At 45.9% G+C, this 26,625-nt stretch overlaps 2 protein-coding genes across 5 annotated transcripts; one reads left to right on the forward strand and one right to left on the reverse strand.

Annotated features, from left to right (window-relative positions):
• The first annotated feature begins 2,596 nt into the window (after positions 1-2,596).
• Positions 2,597-9,227, forward strand: CZIB (CXXC motif containing zinc binding protein). Of its 4 annotated transcripts, XM_017874572.1 has the most exons (8): positions 2,597-2,680; positions 2,906-2,989; positions 4,324-4,380; positions 4,745-4,826; positions 5,037-5,068; positions 6,468-6,545; positions 7,273-7,338; positions 8,594-9,227. In XM_017874572.1, the coding sequence occupies exons 1-8, from the start codon at positions 2,675-2,677 to the stop codon at positions 8,669-8,671; spliced, it is 483 nt and encodes a 160-aa protein (XP_017730061.1). In that variant the 5' UTR covers positions 2,597-2,674; the 3' UTR covers positions 8,672-9,227. The 4 variants fall into 4 exon arrangements, with proteins under 4 accessions (XP_017730061.1, XP_017730062.1, XP_017730063.1 ...); XM_017874573.1 differs by lacking the exon at positions 4,324-4,380; XM_017874574.1 differs by lacking the exon at positions 6,468-6,545 and having other exon boundaries at positions 8,594-9,191.
• On the reverse strand, positions 9,132-26,625 carry CPT2 (carnitine palmitoyltransferase 2). The gene is made up of 5 exons (XM_017874571.1): positions 25,940-26,625; positions 22,236-22,316; positions 20,613-20,719; positions 11,979-13,283; positions 9,132-10,070 (listed from the first exon to the last, which is right to left on the reverse strand). The coding sequence occupies exons 1-5, from the start codon at positions 26,092-26,094 to the stop codon at positions 9,739-9,741; spliced, it is 1,980 nt and encodes a 659-aa protein (XP_017730060.1). The 5' UTR covers positions 26,095-26,625; the 3' UTR covers positions 9,132-9,738.

Below are 26,625 nucleotides of genomic sequence, written 5' to 3' on the forward strand. Positions count from 1 at the left end.
CCTTTTTACTCTTTCCTCTCTTTTCCTTAAGCAGAAGGAGTCTCTCCCTATAGCAACCATTGCTGGGAATGCACTGGGTCGCACCTGAAGGCAGCACAGTACTAGGTGTTACTAATGTTTATGCAAGGCCCAACAGCTCTTTAGTCAGCGTGTGATGAATTCTACCAGGAGTGGGTCCTCTCCTTCAAAGCAGCAGGTTCCCTTCTGGCCCATAGTAGCTCCAGAAATATCTGGGAGATAGAGCCTGGCTGGCAAGGGGGACTTCGGGACTCTGTGTGGTGTTTTATTCTACTGTGGCTGGGATGGTATCCAAGCTGTAAGACAAAGTCCTCTTTACTTTCCCCTCTCCTTTCCTCTAAGGGAAAGGAGTCTCTCCTGGAGCTGTGAACTGTGCTGCCTGGGGTTGGGGTACTGATGACATAAGCACTCCTTTGGCTCCCCAGCTGGTATCTCACTAGGCTGTGTGCACCCCAACTCCACCAGCTCTGAACTCAGCACAGCACCAGGACTTGCCCAGGAACTGCTGTCTTTGTGGCCTAGACTGCCTTTCAGATTTATTTAGGACCCTGGATCACTTTAGCCAGTGGTGGTGCAGCTCGCCAGAACCTGACCACTGGGATGGATGATTCCCCTCTGGCTAGGGTTTCTCTAAGTGCTTCCTCTGTGGGCACTAGCTGAATTCTGCGCTGAGTTGCTTTCCACGGTGGCAGGGCAGCACTTGGTTCCAATGCAAAGTCCCATAAGCACATTCTCTCTCTGTGCCAGGCAGCCAGCTGCTGCCAGAGGATGAGGGAGGGGTGGTGGTAGCAATTCAAGACTGTCTTTCCTACCCTCTTCACTGCCTTACTCCTTCTTCTTCTTCTTCCTCTTCCTCCTCTCCTTCTCCTTCTCCTTCTTCTTCTTTTCCTCCTCCTCCTCCTTTCTTCTTCTCCTTCTTCTTCTCCTTCTTCTTCTTTTCCTCCTCCTCCTTCTTCTTCTCCTTCTCCTCCTCCTCCTCCTCCTCCTTCTTCTCCTTCTCCTCCTCCTCCTTCTCCTCCTCCTCCTTCTCCTCCTCCTCCTCCTCCTCCTTCTCCTCCTCCTCCTCCTCCTCCTCCTTCTCCTCCTCCTCCTCCTCCTCCTCCTCCTTCTCCTCCTCCTCCTCCTCCTCCTCCTCCTCCTCCTCCTCCTCCTCCTCCTCCTCCTCCTCCTCCTCCTCCTCCTCCTCCTCCTCCTCCTCCTCCTCCTCCTCCTCCTCCTCCTCCTCCTCCTCCTCCTCCTCCTCCTCCTCCTCCTCCTCCTCCTCCTCCTCCTCCTCCTCCTCCTCCTCCTCCTCCTCCTCCTCCTCCTCCTCCTCCTCCTCCTCCTCCTCCTCCTCCTCCTCCTCCTCCTCCTCCTCCTCCTCCTCCTCCTCCTCCTCCTCCTCCTTCTCCTTCTCCTTCTCCTTCTTTCTTCTTTCTTCTTTCTTCTTCTTTTTTGAGATAGAGTCTCACTCTGTCACCCAGGCTGGAGTGCAATGGCACGAGCTTGGCTCACTACAACCTCCACCTCCCGGGTTCAAACAATTCTCTTGCCTTAGCCTCTGGAGTAGCTGGGACTACAGGTGTGCACCACCATACTCGGCTAATTTTTGTATTTTAAGTAAAGACAGGGTTTCACTATGTTGGCCAGCCAGGTCTCAAACTCCTGACCTCAGGTGATCTACCCACCTCAGCCTCCCAAAGCACTGGGATTACAGGTGTGAGCCACCATGCCTGGCCATTGCCTTATATCTCCATTTGATGTTAAAACCAGGTAACTGTGACTGCTACCTGAGTTTTGGTCCTCATGAAGGTGCTTTCTTGTATGGATAGTTGTTTAGTTTGGTGTTCCTGCCAGGGAAGAGGAGGAGGAGGATCACTGGAGGGTTCTATTTGGCTATCTTGCTCTACCTCCTAGAAGAGTCTTGAATGTGCTGTTCCTTTTAACGTTAATCTCCACAGCTCCTGCATGGTCTCAATGTAGCCTGGACGGGAGGCCAGATAAAACAAAGTTCAATAAACGTATGACAGAAGGATAAACCAGGTAGGCTCCCAGAGAAGAGCCACCTGAAGGGGAATGTCCAGTCGCAGGGACCACAATGAGAAGGATGTGGACACAGGGCAACCTCTGGAGAGGGGCCTAGAAACCAGGTCTAGGGTGAAACAGGAAAGAGCAGTTTAAAGAGAGGCATCATCCCCAAATCTGATAAACCAATACACTCTGCTTTTTAAAGTGTATTGGTTTATCTTTATTTGGTAGTCTTGGAACTCTTCCTTTTGTAGTTTTTCCCCTGGGCAGAGGGAGCTGACGTGATCTGAGAAGTTCGAGGGCTAGCAGAGTAGTGAAGCCCCTGAAAAGAACTGAGGGGCAGCAACTGTCTTGTTCGCTTAGAGCAGGCACAAAATCGGCGTTCAGTAAGTGTCTGTGGCACCACCGAATCCCGGAGTCAGGCTTCCGCCGGTCTGAGCACGGGTTGCTCGCGGACCTGGCTGACCTTCACTGGCCCCGGATCCCCAGATGCGAAAAGCCCATGGGCCAGGCAAGCAGCCGCAGGCCGAGCTCCCTGCCCCGCGGCCCCGCCCCCTCAGGCCCTACTGAGGGTGCGCAGACGGCACTCGCCTTTTACGACGCGCCGGAAAGCAACGGCCGCAGCCAGCACCGAGTGGAGCGGGTCACCATGGGGGTGAGGGGTGGCCGCCCGCCGCGGGGACACGGAGGGGAGGTGGCGAGGGTCTGGGAGGCAAGAGCTCGCGCCAGTAGGAGATGAAGCGAGTGGGTTCGCGCTGAAGGAGCAGGAGGCAGAAGGAATGTCTCCCTGTGGCACCCATGGCTGGGAATGCGGGCGGGTCGGGCCGGCGTGGAGCTGTGCAGGCACGGCTGACGCAGTTACTCTGGCCCTCCCTCTCAGAAAATCGCCCTGCAACTCAAAGCCACGCTGGAGAACATCACCAATCTCCGGCCCTTGGGCGAGGACTTCCGGTGGTACCTGAAGGTGCGGCCGGGGCGGGGCCCGGGGAGTGGCGGCCAGTCCTGATCTCAGTGCTGAACCGGAGCCTTCTCCGGCAGTATGAGAAAATATTTAACCAGGCACATTAAGTGTTCGGGGTTTTCCTAGTTAGAATTTTACGTTTGCTTTTTATTAAAGTGTATTGGTTTATCTCTAATTGGCAGTCTTGGAAAGCTTCATTTTGTAGTTTTTCCCTGTGTTAAATATTTCGTGGTCTGTAAACGGACACTAAACGAAATGCTACTTGAAGGGACGTTGTGAATATTTAATACGGTGAATAGTTCGCCTTTCGTTTATTGATTTGGTTTTCTTTATTGTGAAATAGTTTAATTTTGTGCGTAATCCACCCTTCCTTTCCCCTCCCACACTGGTAAAGCTGGTACCCTAGCGGCAGGGTCTACAGAGGCCTCCCCTTCTCCAGCCGTCCGAGGCTCTTCACTGTTCCAGATCCCAGAGCTTCTGCTCTGTTTTCCTCCTGGTCAAAATCCCAGCATCCTTCTCTACCTCTCAAAAGCCCTGTTCTTCAGGAAGCTGCCTCCGGACTACTTTTATTTCCCAGGATTTTGAAGCCTGAATACCAGGGCTTACTTGGGAGAATCTGTTCTTTGGCTTCAAGAAGCTGAATCGAGTGAAGGAGACAGAAAAATAGAGTCACAACAGAGTGATAAATACACCAGTGAAGTACAGGGCCTGTGGGACCATAAAGCCGACCAAGCAGAGTGGGTGGGGGGCCTGCTGAGGCCATTTCTCTTTTTTCTTCTTAATCGACACATAAGAATTGTACATATTTATGGGGTATATAGTGATGTTCCGATATATGTAATATATAGTGATCAGATCAAGGTAGTTAGCATATTCACCTCAAACATGTATCGTTTCTTTGTGTTGGGAGCATTTAATATCCTAGCTATTTGAAACTATATATTATTGTTAGCTATAGTCATCCTACAGTGCTGTAGAACACTAGAACTTATTCCTCCCATATAGCTGTAATTTTGTATCTTTTAACAAATCTCTCCCTATTTCCCCCCACCCCCATTGAAGCCATTTCTGCACCACAGATGCCTTGAATCCCCGGCCACACTGAGCACTTCATAGAGGAGGATGGGCATGCCGGCATATTGAACAGCCTTACCTACCTACCCTTTGCCCAGAGATAGGTCTAGTTTTGTCCTTGTTGGGGCTGGTGTTAGGGATGAAGTGAGATTGCCAACGAGAAGGTAGGCCATGAGCCTGCCCACCTCCCACTGTTCTTACCCCTTCCTTGGTGTCTGCCCAGCTGAGCCAGCTGCTTTACTAACATTCTTTTTCCCCCAAAGATGAAATGTGGCAACTGTGGTGAGATTTCGGACAAGTGGCAGTACATCCGGCTGATGGTAACTGTTTCCCCCCATCATAAACACTCACAAACACACATACATTTCTGGGCAGGGATTTGGGGAAACTGGCCTTCATCTCTCCAGTTCTTTGCTCCCTACTTTTTGTGGTTTGGGAGGGCAGGTGTCAGTATGATGAGCACTGGGTCCAACAGACATCTTTGAGATATGAGGCAGAGTTCAAAATCAAGGAGAAGCTCTGTTTTTTGTTTTCCTCAGGAAGCGTTCCCAGGAGTCTTGTCCTAGTAAGTTACCCTTTCTGGGTCTTGGTCTTTTTCAGTGGACAATAAATGGTGGGCTCAATCTCCTCAGGACTGTACATCTAATTCATATGTGACTGAAAGTTCTGTTTGCTTTTTGCCAGGACAGTGTGGCACTGAAGGGGGGCCGTGGCAGTGCTTCCATGGTCCAGAAGTGCAAGCTGTGTGCAAGAGAAAATTCCATCGGTAGGTCAGGCTGTCCGTACTGAGTTCTGCCAGGGTGGCCCACAGCTTCCTGACACCAGGCTGAAAGTAGACTCATGTTACCTGAGGGTGGAGTCAAGCCTAAGATGCTGACACCTGTGCAGCACGATCTTTTTCAGGGCCACATCTGGGCACCTGGCTGGGGCCAGGGCATGGACTCAAGTCAACTTTGTGTTCTCTTTTCTATTTCAGAGATATTAAGCAGCACCATCAAGCCTTACAATGTAAGTTTGTTGCTGTAGTGGCAGGGATGGTGGGGTTAAATCCTAACTGGAGTTAGTAGGTCTGGGTTCTAGAGTCATGCCTGCATCAGAGTGACCTGCCATAGGACATTCACTCATGAACTTAATTCTTCTTTCCCTCAGTCATTTATTCACTGTACACTGAGTGCTTGGTATATTGCCTCTTGCAGTGCCTTCTTATGAGGGGCTGTGGGATCTCAGGGGATCTCTGACACAATCTAGCTGTTCAGTTTGCATCACTGAGAGCACTTGCCTTGTCTTCATTTTAGGGGAGTAGCAAGCTTTCTCTGAAACCATAAGTGGGGTAGTCCTTTGGTGCATCCCATCCTTTATAGCATCAGTGTTATTAAATAGTTATATGTTACTACGGAACAAGTTAGCCCAAAGGTGAGGGAGGGAGTGTGTGCTTTGGGTCTCTTTGTTTAAAGAAAGCCAGTTATTTGTATTCACCTATTCCTTATTTGGTATTTATTTAAAGTATCTTGAGTTGTGCCAAATTCTTGGCTTTGTCCTGAAGTTAAAGAGAAATTAAATGAGGACTTGCCCTCAAGTACATAATAGTCTAGTGGAAACTACAGACAAACAAGAATCGAACTAGGGCCCTAACAGAGAAATGCCTTACCAGTGCCAGAGTCTGAGGCTCTTCACTGTTCCAGATCCCAGAGCTTCTGCTCTGTTTTCCTCCTGGTCAAAATCCAGTCAGTGTGCAGGAAATTATTTTTACAGTGAATGACAGGATGAGACTGAATATGTGGGCATGGCACTTGTGGTCCCTAAGCCCATAGGTCAGGTAGGCATGAATTTCCTGGCCACTTACCCCGCAAGAGGTGTCCTCTTCACATACATAACCATTTCAACTGCTGTAAGTCAGCCCTCTCCCTTCCTTAATGGTAGATAGTGAGCAAAAGGCTATGGCTTAGTGTACTGGTTCTGTTTGGATGATCTAGAGACTTTGGAGCTTAACATTCTTGTTCATATTTTTGGTGTTGATAATTTTATTTGCTATTTATTGAGCACTGTGCTGGGCACTTTATATGCATTTCAAAATCTGACAATAAAATTGTAGAGGTTTCCTCGGCTGTATTTGACAGTTTAGGAATCTTGGGCCCAGAGGGGAAGAGAGGCAGAGCTTACCTTACATCCAGGCAGGCTGACTCCAGCATCCACACTCTTCTGCAGCCTCCATGTCTACTGTCTACAGAAAGCCTCATAGGGAGCAGGTGCCCAAGGCAGGCTTCCTCTAAGAAGGGGACCAGTTGTTCTTGGGTCTCATGGTAGGCCTCCAGGGGCAGTAAGTGCCCATTTGGCGGGAAGGAGAGGGGCCATGAGGTCATCTTGAGAGCTCTTTTGGGCCTACCTCTTCAACACACTTCCTTTCTAGGCTGAAGACAATGAAAACTTCAAGACAATAGTGGAGTTTGAGTGCAGGGGCCTTGAACCAGTTGATTTCCAGCCCCAGGTGTGTGTGTGTCTTTCTGTGGAATCTCTGTCTTTGGGGAGGGGATGCATGAAGTGACAGCCAGAACTTTGCTACCTACAGAGACCATGGACTAGACATTTCTCCTTTCTAGCGGTAGTAATAATTGTCCCTTGTTAAGTGGCTGCCGTATGCTTGGGCACCCATGCCGTCATTTTCACGTTACCACATTTGATCCTCCTGGTAACCCTATGAATTTATTCATCCTGTTCTTCAGATGAGTAAGGAACTGAAGAGATTTTGCACCTTGCTCAGGGTCACACAGTAAGCAATAGAGCTATAGTTTCAACCCAGGTCTATCTGACTTGAGCTAGTGCTTATCCCCCTTTATTTGTGCATGTTTCACCTCACAACAAATCTGTGAGGTAGGCAGAAGAGCAAATACCTCATCCCCATTTTATAAATAACTAAGGTCCAACCTGGGAAATGACATGCCCAGGGGCCTTCAGCAAACCAGGGGTAGTGGAAGGGATTGTGCTGCGCCTGCTGCCTTCTGGTCCAGGGCTGTAATTCAGAGAAACCATCACTCTAGTTCTGAGGCAGCTGCCGGGTCCTGGAAGATCAGCAGTTATTCCAAGACAGGTGCTCATACCGCATCTCTGTCCTCCATCCCAAAAGTGTGAGAAGAGCCAGCAACCTGGCCAGCCCTCACTTATAGCCCAATGCCTCCTTTTGCCAAGACTAACTGGTACCTTCTTGTCCCCTGCAGGCTGGGTTTGCTGCTGAAGGTGTGGAGTCAGGGACAGTCTTCAGTGACATTAATTTGCAGGAGAAGGTATGAGACTTGGGGGCTCTGTGAGGTATTATAGGGCACCTGGTGGGAAATATTTTTTTGGTAGACAAGGCTTATCAATGGAAAGCCAACTTTGTATTTTTGTGCTTTTTGTTAGTGATTTTGCTGTTGAAATGGCCACAGGTATAGTGCTAAAGTGCTTTCTAATGTTCCTACATATGGAAAAGCTATGATGCCCCTTACAGAGAGAATACGTGTTAGATAAGCTTTATTCAGGCATGAGCTATAGTGCTGCTGGCTGTGAGTTCATGAATCAACAATATATATTAAGTAAGGTATCTTTAAACAGAAACACATAAAGCTAGATTATTGATTGGTTGATGAAAATGTGACCAGAGGCTCATAGGAAGCTAACCCTGTATTTCCCCAGGGAGTATTCATTCAGTATTCCCTAATTCAGTGTTTGTGGCGGCTTTATTGCACCTAACTACCGTGAAGAACAAGAAAGAGTCTGTATTACTGGACGTATTACTACCCTGCAGATAGAAAAGCCTTGTGCTCAGGCCTTGAAGGACAAAAACTTCATTTCATTTGCATAGCACCTAGTAACAGCAGCTAGCATTTACTGAGCTCTTATATGTACCAGGCACTCACTATGCTGAGTGCTTTTATTTTATTTTGTTTTATTTTATTTTATTTTTTGAGACAGTCTCACTCTGTTGCCCAGGCTGGAGTGCAGTGACACAGTGTCAGCTCACTGCAACTTCTGCCTCCTGGGCTCAAGTGATCCTCCTGCGTCAGCCTCCCAAGTAGCTGGGATTACAGGTGCCTACCACCATTCCTGGCTATTTTTTGTATTTTTAGTAGAGATGGGGTTTCACCTTGTTGGGCAGGATGGTCTTGGACCCCTGACCTCAAATGATCCACCTGCCTTGGCCTCCCAAAGTGTGGGATTACAGGCATGAGCCACCACGCCCAGCTGCTGAGTTCTTTTAAATGTGTTACTTCATTTGATTCTTTCAACATTCAATATGAACTCCATTGTTGTCCTTTTTTTGTTTTTTTTAAATAGAAGACAGGACTCAGAGAAGACGCTCAGAGAAGTTAAGTGGTTTGCCCAGTCACACAACTGAAGGAGCTAGAATTCAGGCCTGAGTTATCTGGCTCTGTTCAGGGTCATACATGTTCATGATTATTTGCGTCAGAGCCTGAGCTGGGCCTTTTAAGCCCCAGTTCTCTGCTCTGCACACTGCTGCGTTCTGCCTTGTGAGGCTCACATTGCCATTTTGTTTCCCAGGACTGGACTGACTATGATGAAAAGGCCCAGGAGTCTGTGGGAATCTACGAGGTCACCCACCAGTTTGTGAAGTGCTGATCCCTCTTCCTGCACAGTTGCCCTTACAAACTGAGAAAGGACAATATACCCAAGCAGCAGAGCCCACAGAGGCTGGTTCCTTTGCCCCTTGTCTCCTGGCGGCTATACCAAACCTTCACAGTCTGCATGCTGGACTTGATTACAGCTTCCCAAGCCCCATCAATAAAGCCCCTGTTCATGCTGCACTGGTGTATGAAGGTGAAGTAAGGAAGCAGCTACTCCCTCTGCAAATAAGAATTCGTGCAGCAGCAGTTCACTCCTTAGGAATATGAAGAGTATTTTTAAGGAGATGGTATCTCCCCAGTCAAGGGCAAGTTTACAGAGAGGAAACTGCGATCCCACCATCACTCAATGAGCCAGAAGCCAATGGTGACGTACTATTACCCGAACTTACTGAACTTGCTGTTGGAAAGATCTTTGTGAGGATTAGGAATTAGGTTAAAAAAAATTAAGAACCATCTTCAAGCAAAAATTAAACTTTATTTCTGGCTTAAACAATAAATACACCTGAGTTAGTTTTTCAAACCTTTCCTCCTGATTAAATGCCCTTAAAACTGAAATCTCGTGTTATCTTTAGTTGTGATCTAGTCCCACGTGGAAATTACACGTTTAGCTTTAAAACCATGATTTTAAAGCTCAAGCCTGTAGCTGGCTGCCTAGGCAGCTTATGATTAGTTTCACAGAATAGCACCCACTGGCTACACAGGCCCCAATTTTTTTTTCTTTTTTGTTTTTTTGAGACAGAGTCTCGCTCTGTTGCCCAGGCCGGAGTGCAGTGGTGCAATCTCAGCTCACTGCAACCTCCACTTCCTGGGTTCAATCAATTTTGCTTCAACCTCCCAAGTAGCTGGGATCATAGGCACGTGCCACCATGCCCAGCTAGTTTTTGTATTTTTAGTAGAGATGAGGTTTCACCGTGTTGGCCAGGTTGGTCTCAAACTCCTGACCTCAAGTGATCCACCCATCTCAGCCTCCCAAAGTGCTGGGATTACAGGCATACGCCACCATGCCCAGCCTCCCAGTTTTCATGACGAGGAAGTGATGGTAGCTTTTCATCTGCCAAGAAGTTAACTTTTGATGGATTTGCCTTCTAAGGCATCAAACATGTCTTCTAAGGCCTTCTCCACACACTGGAGAAACTCCCGGGCATTGCGGCCTGGGTAGGAAGAGACATTGCAGCCTATCCAGTTGCCATGAACAGCATATCCAACACCAAAGCCATCAGAGACCACGGGGGCAAAGCCCCCAAGGTTCACTGCTGGGCTGCTCAGTGTGCTCGTGGACAGGACATTGTGGTTTATCTGCCCGTATGCAGGGTCCAGGTAGAGCTCAGGCAAGATGATCCCTTTGGCTGCTGCCAGGTGCCGCAGAGCAAACAAGTGTCGGTCAAAGCCCTGGCCTGTGAGAAACAAAATGGAAAACCAGAGTCCAAGGACAGAAAAGGACCTCAGGAAAACTTCCCCACTTACCACATGGTAGGAATACCTATCACAGCATCCTTGAGAGTGGGGAAGGCTCTGTCTACCTCTATGCCCACCACCAGCTGACTAACCTTCAGAGCAGCTCAAGCTAGAATATTTCAAATTATTTAGAAAATGTATTATGTCATGTTATATTTAAAAATAGCTGTCAACAGCTGAGCTAAAAATGAGCCTAAAAGGAAAGCATAATTTTAAAGATTTGAAATCAGTTTAGTCAGAGTCAAGACAGTACACGAAGAGAGCCATGGACTCAAAAACTACGATAAAACTAAGTCTGATTCAAGTGTAAAGAGAAGATTGAGTCAGTGGAACAAAATGGAAAGTCTGTTTGACCAGGGTTCTAATCTCAGTCTTACTAATTTGCTGTGTAACCGGGCTTGGTCTTTTCCTTATAAAATGGAGGAAGAGAAGACTAGAATGTCTTGGAGGTCCCTTTCACTTCCAGCACTTCATAGCAACATGAAAGGACAACTATGACCCTCCAGGTGCTTTCCAGGTCTTGAATTTTATCAAAAAAAGGTAATGATGGATGACAGCTGGGAAGTTTCTGAGATGACCTGTTTACAGAGAGCAGACACACTACAACTGAGGTGAAGTCAGTGGGGCCGCAAGTTTAGAAATCCTACATTTTCAAAAGTCAGTCTGATAACCAATGAGTAACAGAAAAAGGAGACTGGGTGCAGCGGTGCACGCCTATAATCCTAGTGCTTTGGGAGGCCGAGGCAGGAGGATTGCTTGAGCCCAGGAGTTTGAGACCAGCCTGGGCAATGCAGTGGGACCTCATCTCTACAAAAAATTTTAAAAATTAGGCCCGGCGTGGTGGCTCACACCTGTAATCCCAGCACTTGGGGAGGGCGAGGCAGGTGGATCACGAGGTCAGGAGTTTTGAGACCAGCCTGGCCAAAACAGTGAAACCCCGTCTCTACTGAAAATATAAAAATTAGCTGGGCGTGGTGCCATGAGCCTGTAGTCCCAGCGACTCAGGAGGCTGAGGCGGGAGAATTATCTGAACCCAGGAGGCGGAGGTTGCAGTGAGCCAAGATTGTGCCATTGCATTCCAGCCTGGGCGACAGAGTCCATCAAAAAAAAAAAAAAAATTATTAGCCAGGCATGGTGGTGCATGCCTATAGTCCCAGCCACTTGGGAGACTGAGGCAGGAAGATTGTTTGAGCCAAGGAAGTTGACGCTGCAGTGAGCCATGATTGTGCCACTGCACCCCAGCCTGGGTGACAGAATGAGACTGTGTCTCCAAAAAAGGCCAGGCGCGGTGGCTCATGTCTGTAATCCTAGCACTTTGGGAAGCCAAGATGGGGGGATCACCTGAGGTCAGGAGTTCAAGACCAGCCTGGCCAAAATGGCAAAACCCCGTCTCTACTAAAACTACAAAAATTAGCCAGGCATTGTGGTGGGTGCCTATTATCCCAGCTACTCGGGAGGTAGAGGCAGGAGAATCACTTGAACCTAGGGGCAGAGGTTGCAGTGAGCCAAGATCATGCCATTGCACTCCAGCCTGGATGAAGGAGGGAAACTCTGTCTCCAAAAAAAAGAAAAAGAATGACACGTCACAGCTGAAAGTGACCTTAAATGAGCACAAAGTCACATGCATTCCCCCACGCCTGCTTAGGAGGCAAGAACATTCTGATCCCTAGTGGCTAGTGTGGCTGTTCAGACTGCTAGGGTAGAAAAGAAAACTCATTTGGGGAGTTGGCGATGGATTAAACCTAGTGAAGGGGTAGGAATCAGATTTGGAGTAGAATATGACTTAGGCTTGCTTACCCAAGCACTGAGGACAAGACCCAAGGGCATGCTCCCCACCCCTGCCTCACCCATTGCTGCTTCTTTGGTCAGCTGGCCATGGTACTTGGAACATTCAACCATCATCTGTTGAAGCTCGCCAGCACTGTGCCTGGAGGGCTCCCTGACAAAGGCCTCAGAGCACCTCTTTGTATAGATGGAGGCTGGGCGGATGGTCTCAGTGCGGCCATGCTTGAATGCGGCAGTGCTACAGGACTCGTAGGTGGCCACTGTCTGCCCGTACTGCCGCAGGAAGGCCATCTGGAAGGCCAGCTGGGCAACTGCATCAGGACTCAGCTTCTGCTTCTTCAGGAATTCTTTGCCTCCTCTCTGAAACTGGAGGCAGTCGATAGTGAGGGTTTTCATGGTGGCATCAAACTTTTCCTTAGCAGCCGTGATGCCAGTCTTTAAGGCATCAGTCAGCTTGAAGTTGAGTTTCTGCACAGTGACAGTAGAGTCAGCAGTGGCTGGCTGGCTCTGTGGAGTGATGGCAGGGATCTGAGTGCTGTCTTTAAATACTTCATTAAAAAATCTGAGCACTGCCACACCATCACCCCAAGAGTGCTCAAAGTTGACGGCAGCAGAGCCATCCTTGGCGATAATGAGGTTAAAGGATTTATCAAACCAGCGGTTTGTGCCATCCCCATGCAGCATGTTGTGGGACAAGTGGACAAGGTCCTTAATGGGGAAGTCATCTAGGCAGAGGCAGAACACAGCCGAGTCCACTTTCCTCAGGCTCTCCTCATTGCCACTACTCATCAGCTTCTGCCTGAGCTCTGCCCAGATGTCTCGGTTCTCACTGGTCAGGTATGCCAGAGGAAACTCGGCGGCGGGGCTGCTGTCTGAGAGAATGTACTTCAGATGCGCCTGGATTTCTGAGGGGCTCACAATGTTCCCATCTTGATCCAGGACATCAAAGATATAAAAATTTCCTTTCCTTAGGACCAGGAGGTGTCTGGCCTTGTCATCAGTGAAGAGTTCATCCCGACTGGGTTTGGGTAAACGAGTTGAGTTGAAAAGCCGAAAATACTGGGACATATCCAGGGGATATGCATTGACTAGGTAGGCCCCATACCAGGACAGAGAGGAAGGCACAAAGCGTATGAGTCTCTTGAAGGTGTCCGTGTCACTTTTTGCAGGGTTCAAATGGAACACTTCTGGCTCCAGAAGGCCAGCCCGGAGTGTCTTCAGAAACCGGATGGCAGAAACAGTCATGTTGGTTGCCCGGGTGAGCTGGTCGTTATACTCAGATTTTGGGTCAGGATTGAAAGCCATAAATGGATTAAAGTTCAGAACAACGGAGTCTCGAGCAGATAGGTACATATCAAACCAGGGTCCTAAAAAATAAAAAGAAAAAAATAACATAAAATGTTAATGCTGTTCCTAAAAATAAAATTTGAAGAAGAAAAAAAATTCAAGCATAGGCAAAGGAAATGGCATCAACCTCCAGAGAGGAGAATTCCCTGAATGTTTTTGCTCTGCAATAATTCAAGACATATAAATGGGGTCATACAATATATGGTGTTTTGCATCTAGCTTCTATCACTTATAATAATGTTTTTGTTTTGTTTTTTTGGGACGGAGTCTTGCTCCTGTCACCCAGGCTGGAGTACAGTGCCGCAATCTTGGCTCACTGCAACCTCCGCCTCCCGGATCGAAGCGATTCTCCTGCCTCAGTCTCCCGAGTAGCTGGGATTACAAGCACCCTCCACCATGCCCAGCTAATTTTTGGATTTTTAATAGAGATGGGGTTTCACCATGTTGGGCAGGCTGGCTCAAACTCCTGACCTCAGGCAATCCACCCGCCTTGGCCTCCTAATAATGTTTTTAAGATTCATCCATGTTGTAGCATATAAGTTCTTCATTTCTTCTTATGGCTGAATAATGTTCCATTATATGGATATACTATATTTTGTTTATCCACTCATCAGTTAATGGACATTTGAACTGTTTCCACTCTTTATTATGAATTATATTGCCTTTTTTTTTTTTTTTTTTTTTTTAAGACACACAGGATTTCTGTTGTCCAGGCTGGATTGCAGTGGTGTGATCATGGCTCACTGCAGCCTTGAACCCTGGGCTCAAGCGATCCTCCCACCTCACCCTCCCAAGTAGCCAGGACTACAGATGCACACCACCAGCCTGGCTAATTTTTTTATTTTTTGTAGAGATGGGGTGTTACTATGTTGCTTAGGCTGGTTTCAAGCTCCTGGCCTCAAGCAATCCTCTCACCTCAGCCTCTTAAAGTGCTAGAATTATAGGTATGAGCGACTGTCCCTAGCTATTAAGAATTATGTTGTTATGAACATTCTTATACATGTTTTTATATGGACATAGCCAGGAGTGGAATTGCTATCACATGGTAAGTCTCTGTTTAACCTTTGAGGAACTGCCAGGATGTTTTCCAAAGTTGCTGCACCATTCCCACCAGCTGTCTACGAGGGTTTCAATTTTTCCACATCCTCAGCAGCACTTGTTATCATATGTCTTGTTACGTGGAGATATTCTGGTAGGTGTAAAGTAGTATAGCACTGCAGATTTGGTTTGCATTTTCCTAATGTTTATTACTTGCTTTTTCTTCCTCTTTGGTTTCCTTTCTTGGTTTAAAGGAATAAAATATGGTAACACTCCACTTGCATTCATGTTGGAACAGAATAGTTAATTCCCACCCCATCTCTTTAGGTTTCTCTTGCTTCATCTCCTTTCAGGGTCAACAATCATACTTGACTGCCCACCCCCGACAAGGGGGGAATGTCTTCATTGTCCTTCTGTGTACAGTGTACATTTGTGCACTCCCTGTTTAGAAAGTACTCAAAAAGCTATTCGAACTATCAGTGCATGGATCACTCAGACTAGCCCTCTGAGTTCTTGTAGATGTTTTACCTGTAAAAATTCCAAAAGCAATATTTTATCAGAAAATATGTCAGGGAAAGTTCCTGCTTGGATTAGTAAGCATGAATAAACTCTATAAATAAGGACCATCTTTCATTCGGGCAAGTAACGTTTATATGTATAGCACTGGGAAAAGGATTAATAGATGCAGATTTGTCTATTACTCATTTGTTGGTCCATCCACTCATTCCATCCCTTGAGAATCAGTGCTGTGCCAGGCCTTGGTCCAGGGGATTTAGAGAGGAATAGGACATGGTCTTTGATTCTGAAAAACTCTGGTGAAGGAGGCAAATATTTAAAACATAATGCAATGCTAAATGATGGGAGATAATACTAAAATGATGAGAGAAAAGTACTGGTGGATAAGATATATTTGATGAAAGAAGACATAAATTCATGCCTCTGACGCCCCCTCCCCTTAGCAAAAGAATTTCAAAGAGACATAAACCAGTCAGGCCAAGAGAATGGGAGATGAGAAAACAAATACTAGAAGCTGGAAAGCACTTATGCAACTGGTAATGACTAAAGCAGACTGGAGAAAGCCAATCCTAAATTGGCAGGAGAGAAATCCAAGAAATCATATGATTTGCACAGCAGAACCCCCAGAGGGCTCAGTAATTGGCAACCTAGATACATCTGGTTGAAGGACTGTTTAATTATATCACCACTACCACAACCTGAGATTCCCTCCACACTCTGGTAGAAGACTTAAGTTTTACTCTCTGGAAAAAATAAAACTGGGGGCTGGGTGTGGTGGCTCATGCTGGTAATCCCAGCACTTTTGGGAGGGCAAGGTGGGTGTATCACGAAGTCAGGAGATCAAGTCTATCCCGGTTAGGATGGTGAAACACCGTCTCTACTAAAAATACAAAAAATTAGCCAGGCATAGTGGCACATGCCTGTAGTCCCAGCTACTCGGAAGGCTGAGGCAGGAGAATCGCTTGAACCCAGGAGGCAGAGGTTGCAGTGAGCCGAGATCGCACCACTGCACTCCAGCTTGGGTGACAGAATGAGACTCTGTCTAATAAAATAAATAAATAAAATAAAACTGGGAGACCTGAATCACCGTTGAGATCTCAAATCTTCTTCCCTTACTTACCCTACCTTCTACAACACTAGCAACCTTTTGGCAGTTTACTAGAAAAGCCTCCCTAGGGAATCTAACCCAATGACACTACCATTAGGGACAACCCAGGGAAGCAGTTTAGCTGGATCACTGTATTAGTCTGTTTTCACACTGCTATAAAGAACTACCTGAGACTGGGTAATTTATAAAGAAGAGAAGCTTAACTGACTTAATTCCGCACTGCTGGGAAAGCCTTAGGAAACTTACAATCCTGGTGAAAGGCGAAGGGGAAGCAAGCCACATCTTATATGGCAGCAGAAGAGAGAGTAAGTGAGGAGTAGGAACTGCCAAACACTTCTAAACCATCAGATCTCATGAGAACTCACTATCACAAGAAACGCATGGGAGAAACTGCCCTGTGATCCAATCACCTCCCACTAGGTCCCTCCCTTGACACTTGGGGATTATTACAATTCAAGATCAGATTTGGTTGGGGACACAGAGCCAAACTACATCATTCCGCCCTGGCCTCTCCCAAATCTCATGTACTTCTAACATTTCAAAACACAACCATGTCTTCCCAACAGTCCCCCAGAGTCTTAACTCATTCCAGCATTAACTCAAGATTACAAGTCCAAAGTCTCATCTGAGTCAAGGCAAGTTCCTTCTGCCTATGAGTCTGTAAAATCAAAAACAAGTTAATTATTTTCAAGATACAATGGGGTTACAGGCATTGGGTAAATGCTCCCATTCTAAAAGGGAGAAATTGGCCCAAACAGAGGGGCTACAGGCCCCATGCGAGCCTGAAATCCAGCAGGGCAGCCATTAAATCTTAAAGCTCCAAAATGATCTTTGACTCCATGTCTCACATCCAGGGCATGCTGATATAAGGGGTGGGCTCCCAAGGCCTTTGGCATCCCTGCCCCTGTGGCTCTGCAGAGTACAGCCCCCATGGTTGCTTTTACAGGCTGGCGTTGAATGCCTGTGGCTTTTCCAGGCACATGGTGCAAACTGTCAGTGGATCTACCATTCTGGGGTCTGAAGGGCAGTGGCCCTCTTCTCACAGTTCCACTAGGTTCTCCATTGGGAACTCTGTGTGGGGGCTCTAACCTCATATTTCTCATCTGCATTGCCCTAGTAGAGGATCTCCATAAGGACTTCACCCCTGCAGCAGACTTCTGCCTGGACATCCAGGTGTTTCCCTATGGCCTCTGAAATCTAGGAGAAGGTTTTCAAACCTCAACTCTTGTTTTCTGCACACCTGAATGCCCAACACCACAGGAAAGCCTCCAGTGCTTGGGGCTTGCACCCTCTGAAGCAATGGCCAGAGCTGTGCCTTAGCCCCTTTTAGCCATGGCTGGAGCTGGAGTGCCTGGGACACAGGGCACCATGTCCCAAGGCTGCAAGGAGCAGCAGGGCCCAGGAAACCATTTTTCCCTCTTAGGCCTCTGGGCCTATGCTGGGAGGGGCTACTGTAAAGATCTCTGAAATGCCCTCAAGACATTTTCCCCATTGTCTTGGCTATTAACATTTGGTTTCTCATTACTTATGCAGGTTTCTGCAGCTGGTGGCTGGAATTTCTCCCCAGAAAATGGGTTTTTCTTTTCTACTGCATGGTCAGGCTGCAAATTTTCCAAACTTTTATGCTCTGCTTCCCTTTTAAACATAAGTTCCAATTTCAGATCATCTCTTTGTGAATGCATATGACCATATGCTTTCAGAAAAAGCCATCTTGAATGCTTTCTTGCTTAGAAATTTCTTCTGACACCCTAAATCATCTCTCTCAAGTTCAAAGTTCTGCAGATCTCTAGGACAGGGACAAAATGCCACCAGTCTCTCTGCTAAAGCATAGTAAGGAGTGACCTTTGCTCTAGTTCCCAATAAGTTCCTCATCTCCATCTGAGAGCACCTCAGCCTGGACTTCATTGTCCATATCTCTATCAGCATTTTGGTCAAAACCATTCAACAACTCTCTAAGAAGTTTCAAACTGTCTGACATCTTCCTGTCTTCTTCTGACCCCTCCAAACTGTTCCAACCTCTGCCTATTAACCAGTTCCAAAGTTGCTTCCACATTTTCAGGTATCTTTGTAGCAATACACCCCTCCTGGTACCAATTTTCCATATTAGTCCATTTTCACACTGCTATAAAGAACTACCTGAGACTGGGGTAATTTATAAAGAAAAGAGGTCTAATTGACTCACAGTTCCTTGTGGCTGGGGAAGCCTCAGGAAACTTACAATCACAGCACAAGGTGAAGGGGAAGCAAGGCACATCTTACGTGGCAGCAGGAGAGAAAGAGAACAAGTGGGGAACTGCTGAATACTTTTAACTATCAGAACTAGTGAGAAACCACTCACTATCATGAGAACAACATGGGGAAAACCGCCCCCATGATCCAATCACCTCCCTCCAGGTCCCTCCCTCAACACGTGGGGATTACAATTCAAAGATGAGATTTGGGTGGGGACATAGAGCCAAGCCATATCAATCACATTAGAGCAAATCTGTAACTGACAAGCCTCACCCTCATCCACATAGCTTCCAAGAGCTTTTTAATATCTCATTCATATCTAAGACAACACAGGATTATGAAGCATCTGAAGAAAGGGCAAAGCAAACAGGAGAAAAGCAACTTGGAGGCAACAGACTATGAAGAGAGATGAGATCTTTAAAAAAATTCTCAGAGATAAATTATTTTTAAAAAGAACACCATAAGAAGAAAAAAGAGCTTGTGGAAGTAAAAAATAGGAAAACAGGAGTTTTAAAAACAGACAGGTTGAGAGATTAAAATTAAGTAAAGTCCCCCAAGACAATGGAACAAAAAGAGTAAGAGATGAAAACTGTGAGAGAAAAGATAAGAAAATTAGAGGATGAGACACGGAAATTCTACACCTGAATGATAATAGTTCCACAAAGAAAAAACAGAGAAAAAAAATGGAGAGGAAGAAATCCAAAGAAATAAAACAAGAAAATATCCCAGACCTGAAGGATGAGATTTCAGATTCAAAGGACTCACAGAGTGGCCCAACAAAATGGGTAAGAATAGACTCATACTAAAACACACCTGAAATTTCAAAACACTGGGGACAAAGAGAAAATTCTAAAAAGCTTCCAAAGGCAGTGAGAAGAAATAGTCAAAAGATTAAATCTCAGAATAATGTTAGATTTACCAACAGCAACACCGGATGCTAAAAGACAATGGAGCAAAGGCTCCAAAATTCTGTGGAAAAATGATTTCAAACCTGGCCAAATTATCAATGAAGTATAAGGGCCATTTTAAAATTTTTGCTTCCCATGTTCTGTTTCCAGATAGTAAAGGGAATATGTGCTTTGATTAAAAAAAAAAGAAAGAAAGAAAAAAAGAAAAGCCAAGAAATAAGAAAATATGAAAGACAAGAAACATGAGTCCCAACATGAGAAAGTGATGATAGATGTCCCGGCTGATGGTGAAAGAGCACAGGAGAGCAGCTTCACAGTAGGCCAAGAGGTTCACAAATCCAGACTACAGCATGTCGCAAGTTCTGGAAGAAGTTTCGTCAAGAAGACCAAAATGGATAGAATGTCCAATCTGCTTTCATGTGTTGAGAGGAGATTCAGATAGCTTGTGAAGAGTCTGGGTGTAAATTAGTAAGCACATAGGAAACTAAACAAAAGAAAGGATGGAATAATTATTAACTTCAGAGAAAACAAAAACTTTGTACTGGAAAGGAAAAACAATCCCAATATGCTATATGAGTCAGCTGACAATAATGTTTATATGAGCATAATAGCATAAACACTAGATACTGAGTTATCCAAAATTACAAATCCCTATGCTGTGAAAATGAGGGGACAGGAAGTACGTATATACACATCCCACATATGTGGTGGGATGTAAAATACTGCTGAATTCTAATCTTCTACAGTAAGATGTCAATAGCTAATGACTAAAGCGAAAAAATCAAGATGCACTAATGTAAGTATCTAATTTAGAGATATGAGGTATATAACAAAAGATTTAGGAGCTGAAAGTGAGAAGTGGGAAATAAGGTAATGATAAGGAAGTTGCTCTTTTTCCTAACAAGCCGTATAGAACTGTCTGATTCTTTAAACTATGTGCATGTATAACCTTGGTAAATGTATAAACTAAAAGAAGTGCTGTAGGAACAGAGGTGGAAGCAACCAACTCTGAATGGAGTGGAAAAAGGACTGAGGTTGCACAGAAAACCATCCTCCCTGGATCTTAAAAGAAGAATTTGCCAGGCAAAAAAAAATGGTGGAGGGAACAGTATGGATAAAGGCACAGAAGAATGAAAGACTAAGGGTTCAGGGATCAATGAGTTGTTCAGCAGGAAGTGTGTCAGGGTGGGTGGTGAGAGAAGAGGCTGGAGAGGACAGTTCTGCCTGACAGTGAAGGACCCAGAATGATACAGGACATAGGACTTAATCCTGCATCCTTTTCAGACAGGACCATTGATTAGGTTCTGCCTCAATCCCATCTACAGAGAAGGCCGGCCATCATTCTTGAGCATGGGCTGCAGTCAACACCTCAGCAGAGGAGGAACACACTCGGCCTTAACATTTACCTCAGGAAGGGAGGATGAGATGTTACTTCATTTGCTGGTCTCACCAAAAATATCTCTGAGACCAAAACAGGAGAGAATATGCCTTACTTTTCATTATGGAGGGCTCTGGGAGAAATCATACCCACAGCCCAGCCTACCTACCCGAAATGTAGCTGGTATGTTTATTCTGTTTGTCCTGAGCAACCAGCTGCTCATGCAGTTCTTTTCCAATCCCATTTTCAAAACTCTTGCAAAATTGTTCTGTTTTCCTAAAACATTCAAGAAAAGACAAAATCAAACCATGGTAGGGAATGCGTGATTTTTAGGTTCATGGCAAGGAACTCATAATAGAATTTTGGGTCCCCAACAGCATAGCCGTAAAACCCAGAATGAGATCAGAAAGTACCTCTAACCAGAACAGGAATCAATCTAAAATTGATAATCTAGACTACCTTCTTAAAATGAACGATTAGGAAAATCAATCAACATCTCACAAAATAATCCATACCCTAGGAGGCAGTTTGGCACAGAGAAAAGGACACAAGCTCTGGAGTCAACAGAAGTTAAGTCTGAATCCTAGCTCTGTCACTTTTCAAACTGTGTGATCTTGGATAAGTTACTTGATCTGAGTCTCAGTTTCTTGATGTGTAAAATGACAATAATACCACTTTACAAGATTAAAACTATTTATAAAGCTAAGGATTCAGAATATCCTAAAACATAATACTCAATAACTGGTAGCTATTACCATATCAAGAGAAACTTTAAATGACTAATAAGGAATACTTGAAAACAGAGGACTAGATTATGGATAATTCATCTGTTTCTCCATCACTGTCCAGTGAAGAGTTCTGTGATTCCAACAATGCCAGTTACCTGTACAGAAAAATTTCCATTATGAAAAAAGAGTACTACACTAGGCTACAAGAGCTTAATGCAATTCACTTTTTGACAAAATTTGATATTATTTTCCAATTCCATGCCGTATTTGCTTCCTAGGACTGCTATAACAAAACACCACAAACTGGGTGGCTTAAAACAACAGAAATTTATTTTCTCACAGTTCTGGAAGCTTATGGATAAAATCCAGGTGTCAACAGGACTGTATCTTCTCTGAAGACTGGGGAAGAATCTGTTGCATGGCTTTCTTTTAGATTCTGGTGTTGCCAGCAATCCCTGGCATGCCTTGGCTTGCTGACACATCACTCCAATCTCTGCCTGTGTCCTCACATGGCTGTCTCTGTGCCTTCTTCTTACAAGGACACCAGTCATATTTAATTAAGGACCCACACTACTCCAGTAGGACCTCATCTTAACTAATTACATCTGCCACAATCCTAATTCCAAATAAGATCATATACTAAATTTCATGAAAAAGGGCATACATTTTGGAGGTGTGCTATCCAACTCAATAAACATGCTTACAACGCAGACTTCTGGTCTGCTGTATGGTCTCCTCAGTGGACCTCCCTTCCAAGGGTACATGCTCTCTATAAATGACCAGGACCAGCAAGCCTCCCAGGTACACCTGCTAAGGGAAAGTACACATTTGGCATTCTGGCTTATAAACTATCTTCTCTTGAGCCTGTTTAGAGGAACTCTCAGGGCTCGGTCAGTCCTTCATGAATGAAAATCTATTTCCTGAACTTGCGAAAGCACAACTAGGTTCTGGGTTCCTGGAGACCCAGTCAAGTCACAAACATTCCCTGAAGCTTGGTCCACCACTACTTGCCAGCCTGTCTTGAACCACCCCAACTATGCTCACCCAAGGTTCTCAGTGTTTACCTGAACTGGCCATCATCCAAGAGAGGCTTCTGTGCACTGAGGTATCTCCTAATGGTGTCTTCAAGTTTGGGAATAGGCAGCCTGGGGAGAAAGGAGGGTCAGTGTAAGGCTGACAGTATGTGGAAGAGGTTAATTAGCTTTATAAGCTAATGGACTGATTACTAGATCATTAATTTCCTCCCCCAAAACCAATAATTGGAAGCCACAGACAAATCAGAATCTGTGGGTTTACTAATGCCAAGTATATCAATGGTAACTCTACCTTTAAGTAAAATAACAACTAAATATTTACATAAAATATGAATATAATATCTTAAATAATAATAATAGATTCAAAATGGGGAAGCAGAAGCTGCCCCAAGCATTCCTGTTTTCTGGTCAAAATGACAACACCTGTGCTAACACTGTATTGCCCTGATTTAATTCTAGCCTTAGTTTGAACAACTGCATTTTTCTCCCCTAGGATAAAATGAAAAGGTTCTATTTTTTAAATTTTCTTCTGCATTTTACAACAGATAATTATATAAGAGTGAAACACAGATCTGTCCAAGGGCCAGTTATATGGGGGCTACAGTCACTGAAAGGTAGGAATCAACCAGTTAGCCATGTCCAGACACCAGGAACGCCATTAGGAAGAACCAAATAGTTCCATGTGCTTAAATAACAGGAACAGCAATTTGCCTACTCATCATTCTCTCTGCTAGAGATTCCCAAAGATGGCTGTGGTGATGAAGTTACTGGCTGATTGTGAAATTAAAACACATGGACAGTAAAGTGAGGTGTATTTTCTCTTCCAATTCATTGGTTTTATTGAAAGAAATATCCCCTAACAGCAAAACAAACAGAGTTTGTTAGGTTGCCTCTACCAACTAAAAATTAACACTGATATGCAAAATACTGAAATGTATCAGTCATATAGGAAATGAAACATGATACATGAAGCAGTTTAAAAGCCTAATATAAGATATACTGTGGTTCATCAGTTTATTTTTAATGAATGTTTATCCACAATATGACAAAAATAAATCAATTATTTATTGCCATTATGGACTTAGACTGCACTAAGTACCCATTTACAACACTTTAACACCATAGATCCCCTTACATTCACTGACTTACTCAGAAAAATTCCAAATACTGTCTCAGCTACCTCATAAATCCAGAGTTGCCTACATATGTTTCTTAAGATTTGGTTTTATTACAGTAGGGATATTCATGAAAGTTTACCTTCTTCCTTTTAAACAAAATTCTACATTAGAGACAATGGCAATTTGATTAAAAAAGAAGTCCTACTTAAAAATTTCTGGAGTGAAGCTGGGCATGGTGGTTCACACCTGTAATCCCAGCACTTTGGGAGGCCGAGGCAGGCAGACTGCTTGAGTCCAGGAGTTCAAGACCAGCCTGGGCAACGTGGTGAAACCCTGTCTCTACAAAAGATACAAAAAATACAAGAAATCAGTCAGGCATGATGGTGTACGCCTGTGGTCCCAGCTACCTGGGAGGCCAAGGGCAGATCACTTGAGGTCAGGAGTTTGAGACCAGCCTGGCCAACATGGTGAAACCCCATCTCTACTACAAATACAAAAATTAGCCGGGCGTGGTGGTGCATGCTTGTAACCCCAGCTACTTGGGAGGCTGAGGTGGGAGGATCCTTTGAACCCGGGAGGCAGAAGTTGCAGTGAGCCGAGATAGGGCCACTGCACTCCAGCCTGGGCAACAGAGAGAGACTCTGTCTCAAAAAAAACAAAATAAAATTGGCTCAATGAAGTTAACAGAATTGCCCAAAATTATAGCTAAAGACTTGCAGATCCAGAATCTGAAACTACATTCTATCAGACCTCAAAGTTAGGGCTTTTCACCAAGTATGACATCAATGAGTGAGTGTGAAAGATTATACATGTAATCAGTCTATAATCTGAGAGAGAGAAGGAATCTTATCTCTCATCTAACTCCCAATTTACAAATAAGGTAATGGAGGTCTGGGAGAGGTTGGCTGCTTAAGGTCATGCACGGGTGACTAGTGGTACTATTTGAACTGGAGTTTGAATTGGTACCTCCAGATTCCTACAGACTGTGCTGTGGATGGGGCTGGAATAAATGATCTTGAATATTCTTCTCAGCTTTCCAATTCTAAAGTGCAGAAAATCCCTCTGATCTTAAACCTAGGTGGGGCCCAGGCCTGCCTGAAAGTCAGTGACCATCTGACTCTGAACTTGGCAAGTGAAGACAGGTTCTGTCCGTCCTCACCTTTCACCCACATACTGGCCCAGCTCATACACACAGGCTTATCCTACAGGCACAAAGCCCCTTTTTCTTCCTCCCTCCTGCTAGGCGTAGATAATCTCATTTTCATTTGTCTTAGATGTTTGCATAAAATGTAATTTCACAAGAATCACTCGATCCTCCTGAGAGGGTGGGGGTATGTAGTGATGACGCTGGGTTAAATGGTCCCGGATGCGGAGAAAAACAGCAACCTAGCAGCTCGGGTGAGGCCTGTGACACAATGTTTGTTTCACACACGGGGAAGGAGCCTGGCCTCTAGCTCCTGGACTACGGGGAATCCCTGAGGACAGTTTGGTGAGAAATAAAGTGAGAAGGGTCTTTGAGACAAATTTTGAACTTGGCTCCAGGAACGGAGTTACTCGCTCAGTAAGTTAGAAGTTAGTTTAGGTTTGGTTTAGAGGGTGAAGAAAATATCTAATATTGAAGAAGGAGACCTGGCAGCTCAGGCGAAGGCGGAGTTCGAAGGCTGGGAGAATCGGAAGCCGGATTTAAGAAAGTACTGGGGGAGGGAAGGGGAGAGGATTTACTAGGGCTATTTTCAGACGGGAAGTCGATTCTGGGTGAAGTGTTTCGAAGGCAGGGTAGCCCACGGTGAGGAGGAGAAGAGAAATTTGGGTGGGCCCTGGATCTGAGTATGATGGAGTGTGGACGGGGTACTGAGGGTGGTATCTAGAATTCTGTGAGGGTGAGCTGCACTTACAAGGGGTACTGTGGATGAGGTAGGATATTTTAAGGGAAGGAACCTGTTGAGGAGGGCTTGGAGAGAGGGAAAGGTTTCCGGGTCAACACTGGACTTAGGAGATTAAAGATTTAAAAACATGGGGGAGGGTCAGTTGAGGGCAAGGGTGAACACTTGAGGGCTGTGCTTGTGGGGGCTGATGGGGGGGGGTGAAAGAACAGAGTACTGGAGAAACGGGAGGTGGGACTGAGGGTCCTGAGTGACAGGGGTGAAGGCGGTGCTGGGAGAAGTTGAGGAATGGTAACCATGATGTATTAGGAATCAGCCTACCCACATTCCGGGCAGGAATGTGAGGCAGTCATTAAAGTACTTCAGGAGACACTACAGTCGAGGGGTTACAGCGGTGCTGGAAATATGCAAGTCTGGCATTTTTCAGGGAGAAGAGAAGGACTTAGTTTAGCTGGCTGGAAGTCAGGTTAATGGAGAGGAAATCTGAGAAGGGTTCAAGATGGAGAATGAGATAGCATCGAGGGGTTCTGGAAGACAATTTGAGGGTTCTGAGGTTCCTGTGCTAGGAGATTCTGAAAGTCCCAAGACTTCCAGATTAGGGGATGTGGCAGCCTCCATGGTAGGGGCTTGGGGGCGGAAGCGGGTTCACTAGAAGACTCATGAGTGGCTGCAGTCAGGTTGGGGCCGATCCTGGGATGGCAGCGGGCGGCGGGGACCCGGAAGCCGGGCTCACCTGGGCAGGCTGTCCTGGTAATGCATGGTGGGCACGATGCTGTGCTGCAGGTACTGGCCGGGACCGGAGCCGGCGCTGAGGGGCCGACTGGGGGCTCCCGGACCAACCGCAGGGCCCCGGGGCCAGGCACGCAGCAGCAGACGGGGCACCATCATCCCGGGAGCCTGCGGCGGCGAGAACGCGGCAAATGGGTAGTTCTGGAGTTTAAAGACAAGACCGCTGTCGCCCCTTAGGGCCCGGGACACTGCTTCAGGACTCTGAACCCACTTCTCCTCCTCCCGCAGGCCACTTCCGGCCCCTGTAAGGCCGTCGGCTCCGCCCCGGACTGGCCCCTTCCGGACAGGGGCCGCCCACTGCCAGGCTCCGCCCACTGCCAGGCCCCGCCTACCACTAGGCCCCACCCAGAAGGGGGCCCCAGCCTCCACACCGCTGGTCTCCCTTCCCTTCCCTAGGAGGCGGGAGACAGAGATCCGCAGCCGCTCCTTCCCCTTTTCTGGAGCAAGACAGAAATTGGAGCTGAAAAAAAAAAGAAAAGCTAAGAAGTGTGTGTGGAATATGATAACCCAAAATTTGATCCAGGCTCCATCCCTGCGAAACTGTGGACTAAATTTTAAACCTCTATTTCTTCACCTAAGAAGTAGATAGATCTTAATGATTCAACGTACCTCCCAAAATTCTAGATATGA

This window comes from Rhinopithecus bieti, unplaced genomic scaffold (genome assembly GCF_001698545.2).
Source record: "Rhinopithecus bieti isolate Rb0 unplaced genomic scaffold, ASM169854v2 scaffold_7684, whole genome shotgun sequence".
NCBI classification, from domain to species: Eukaryota; Metazoa; Chordata; class Mammalia; order Primates; family Cercopithecidae; genus Rhinopithecus; species Rhinopithecus bieti.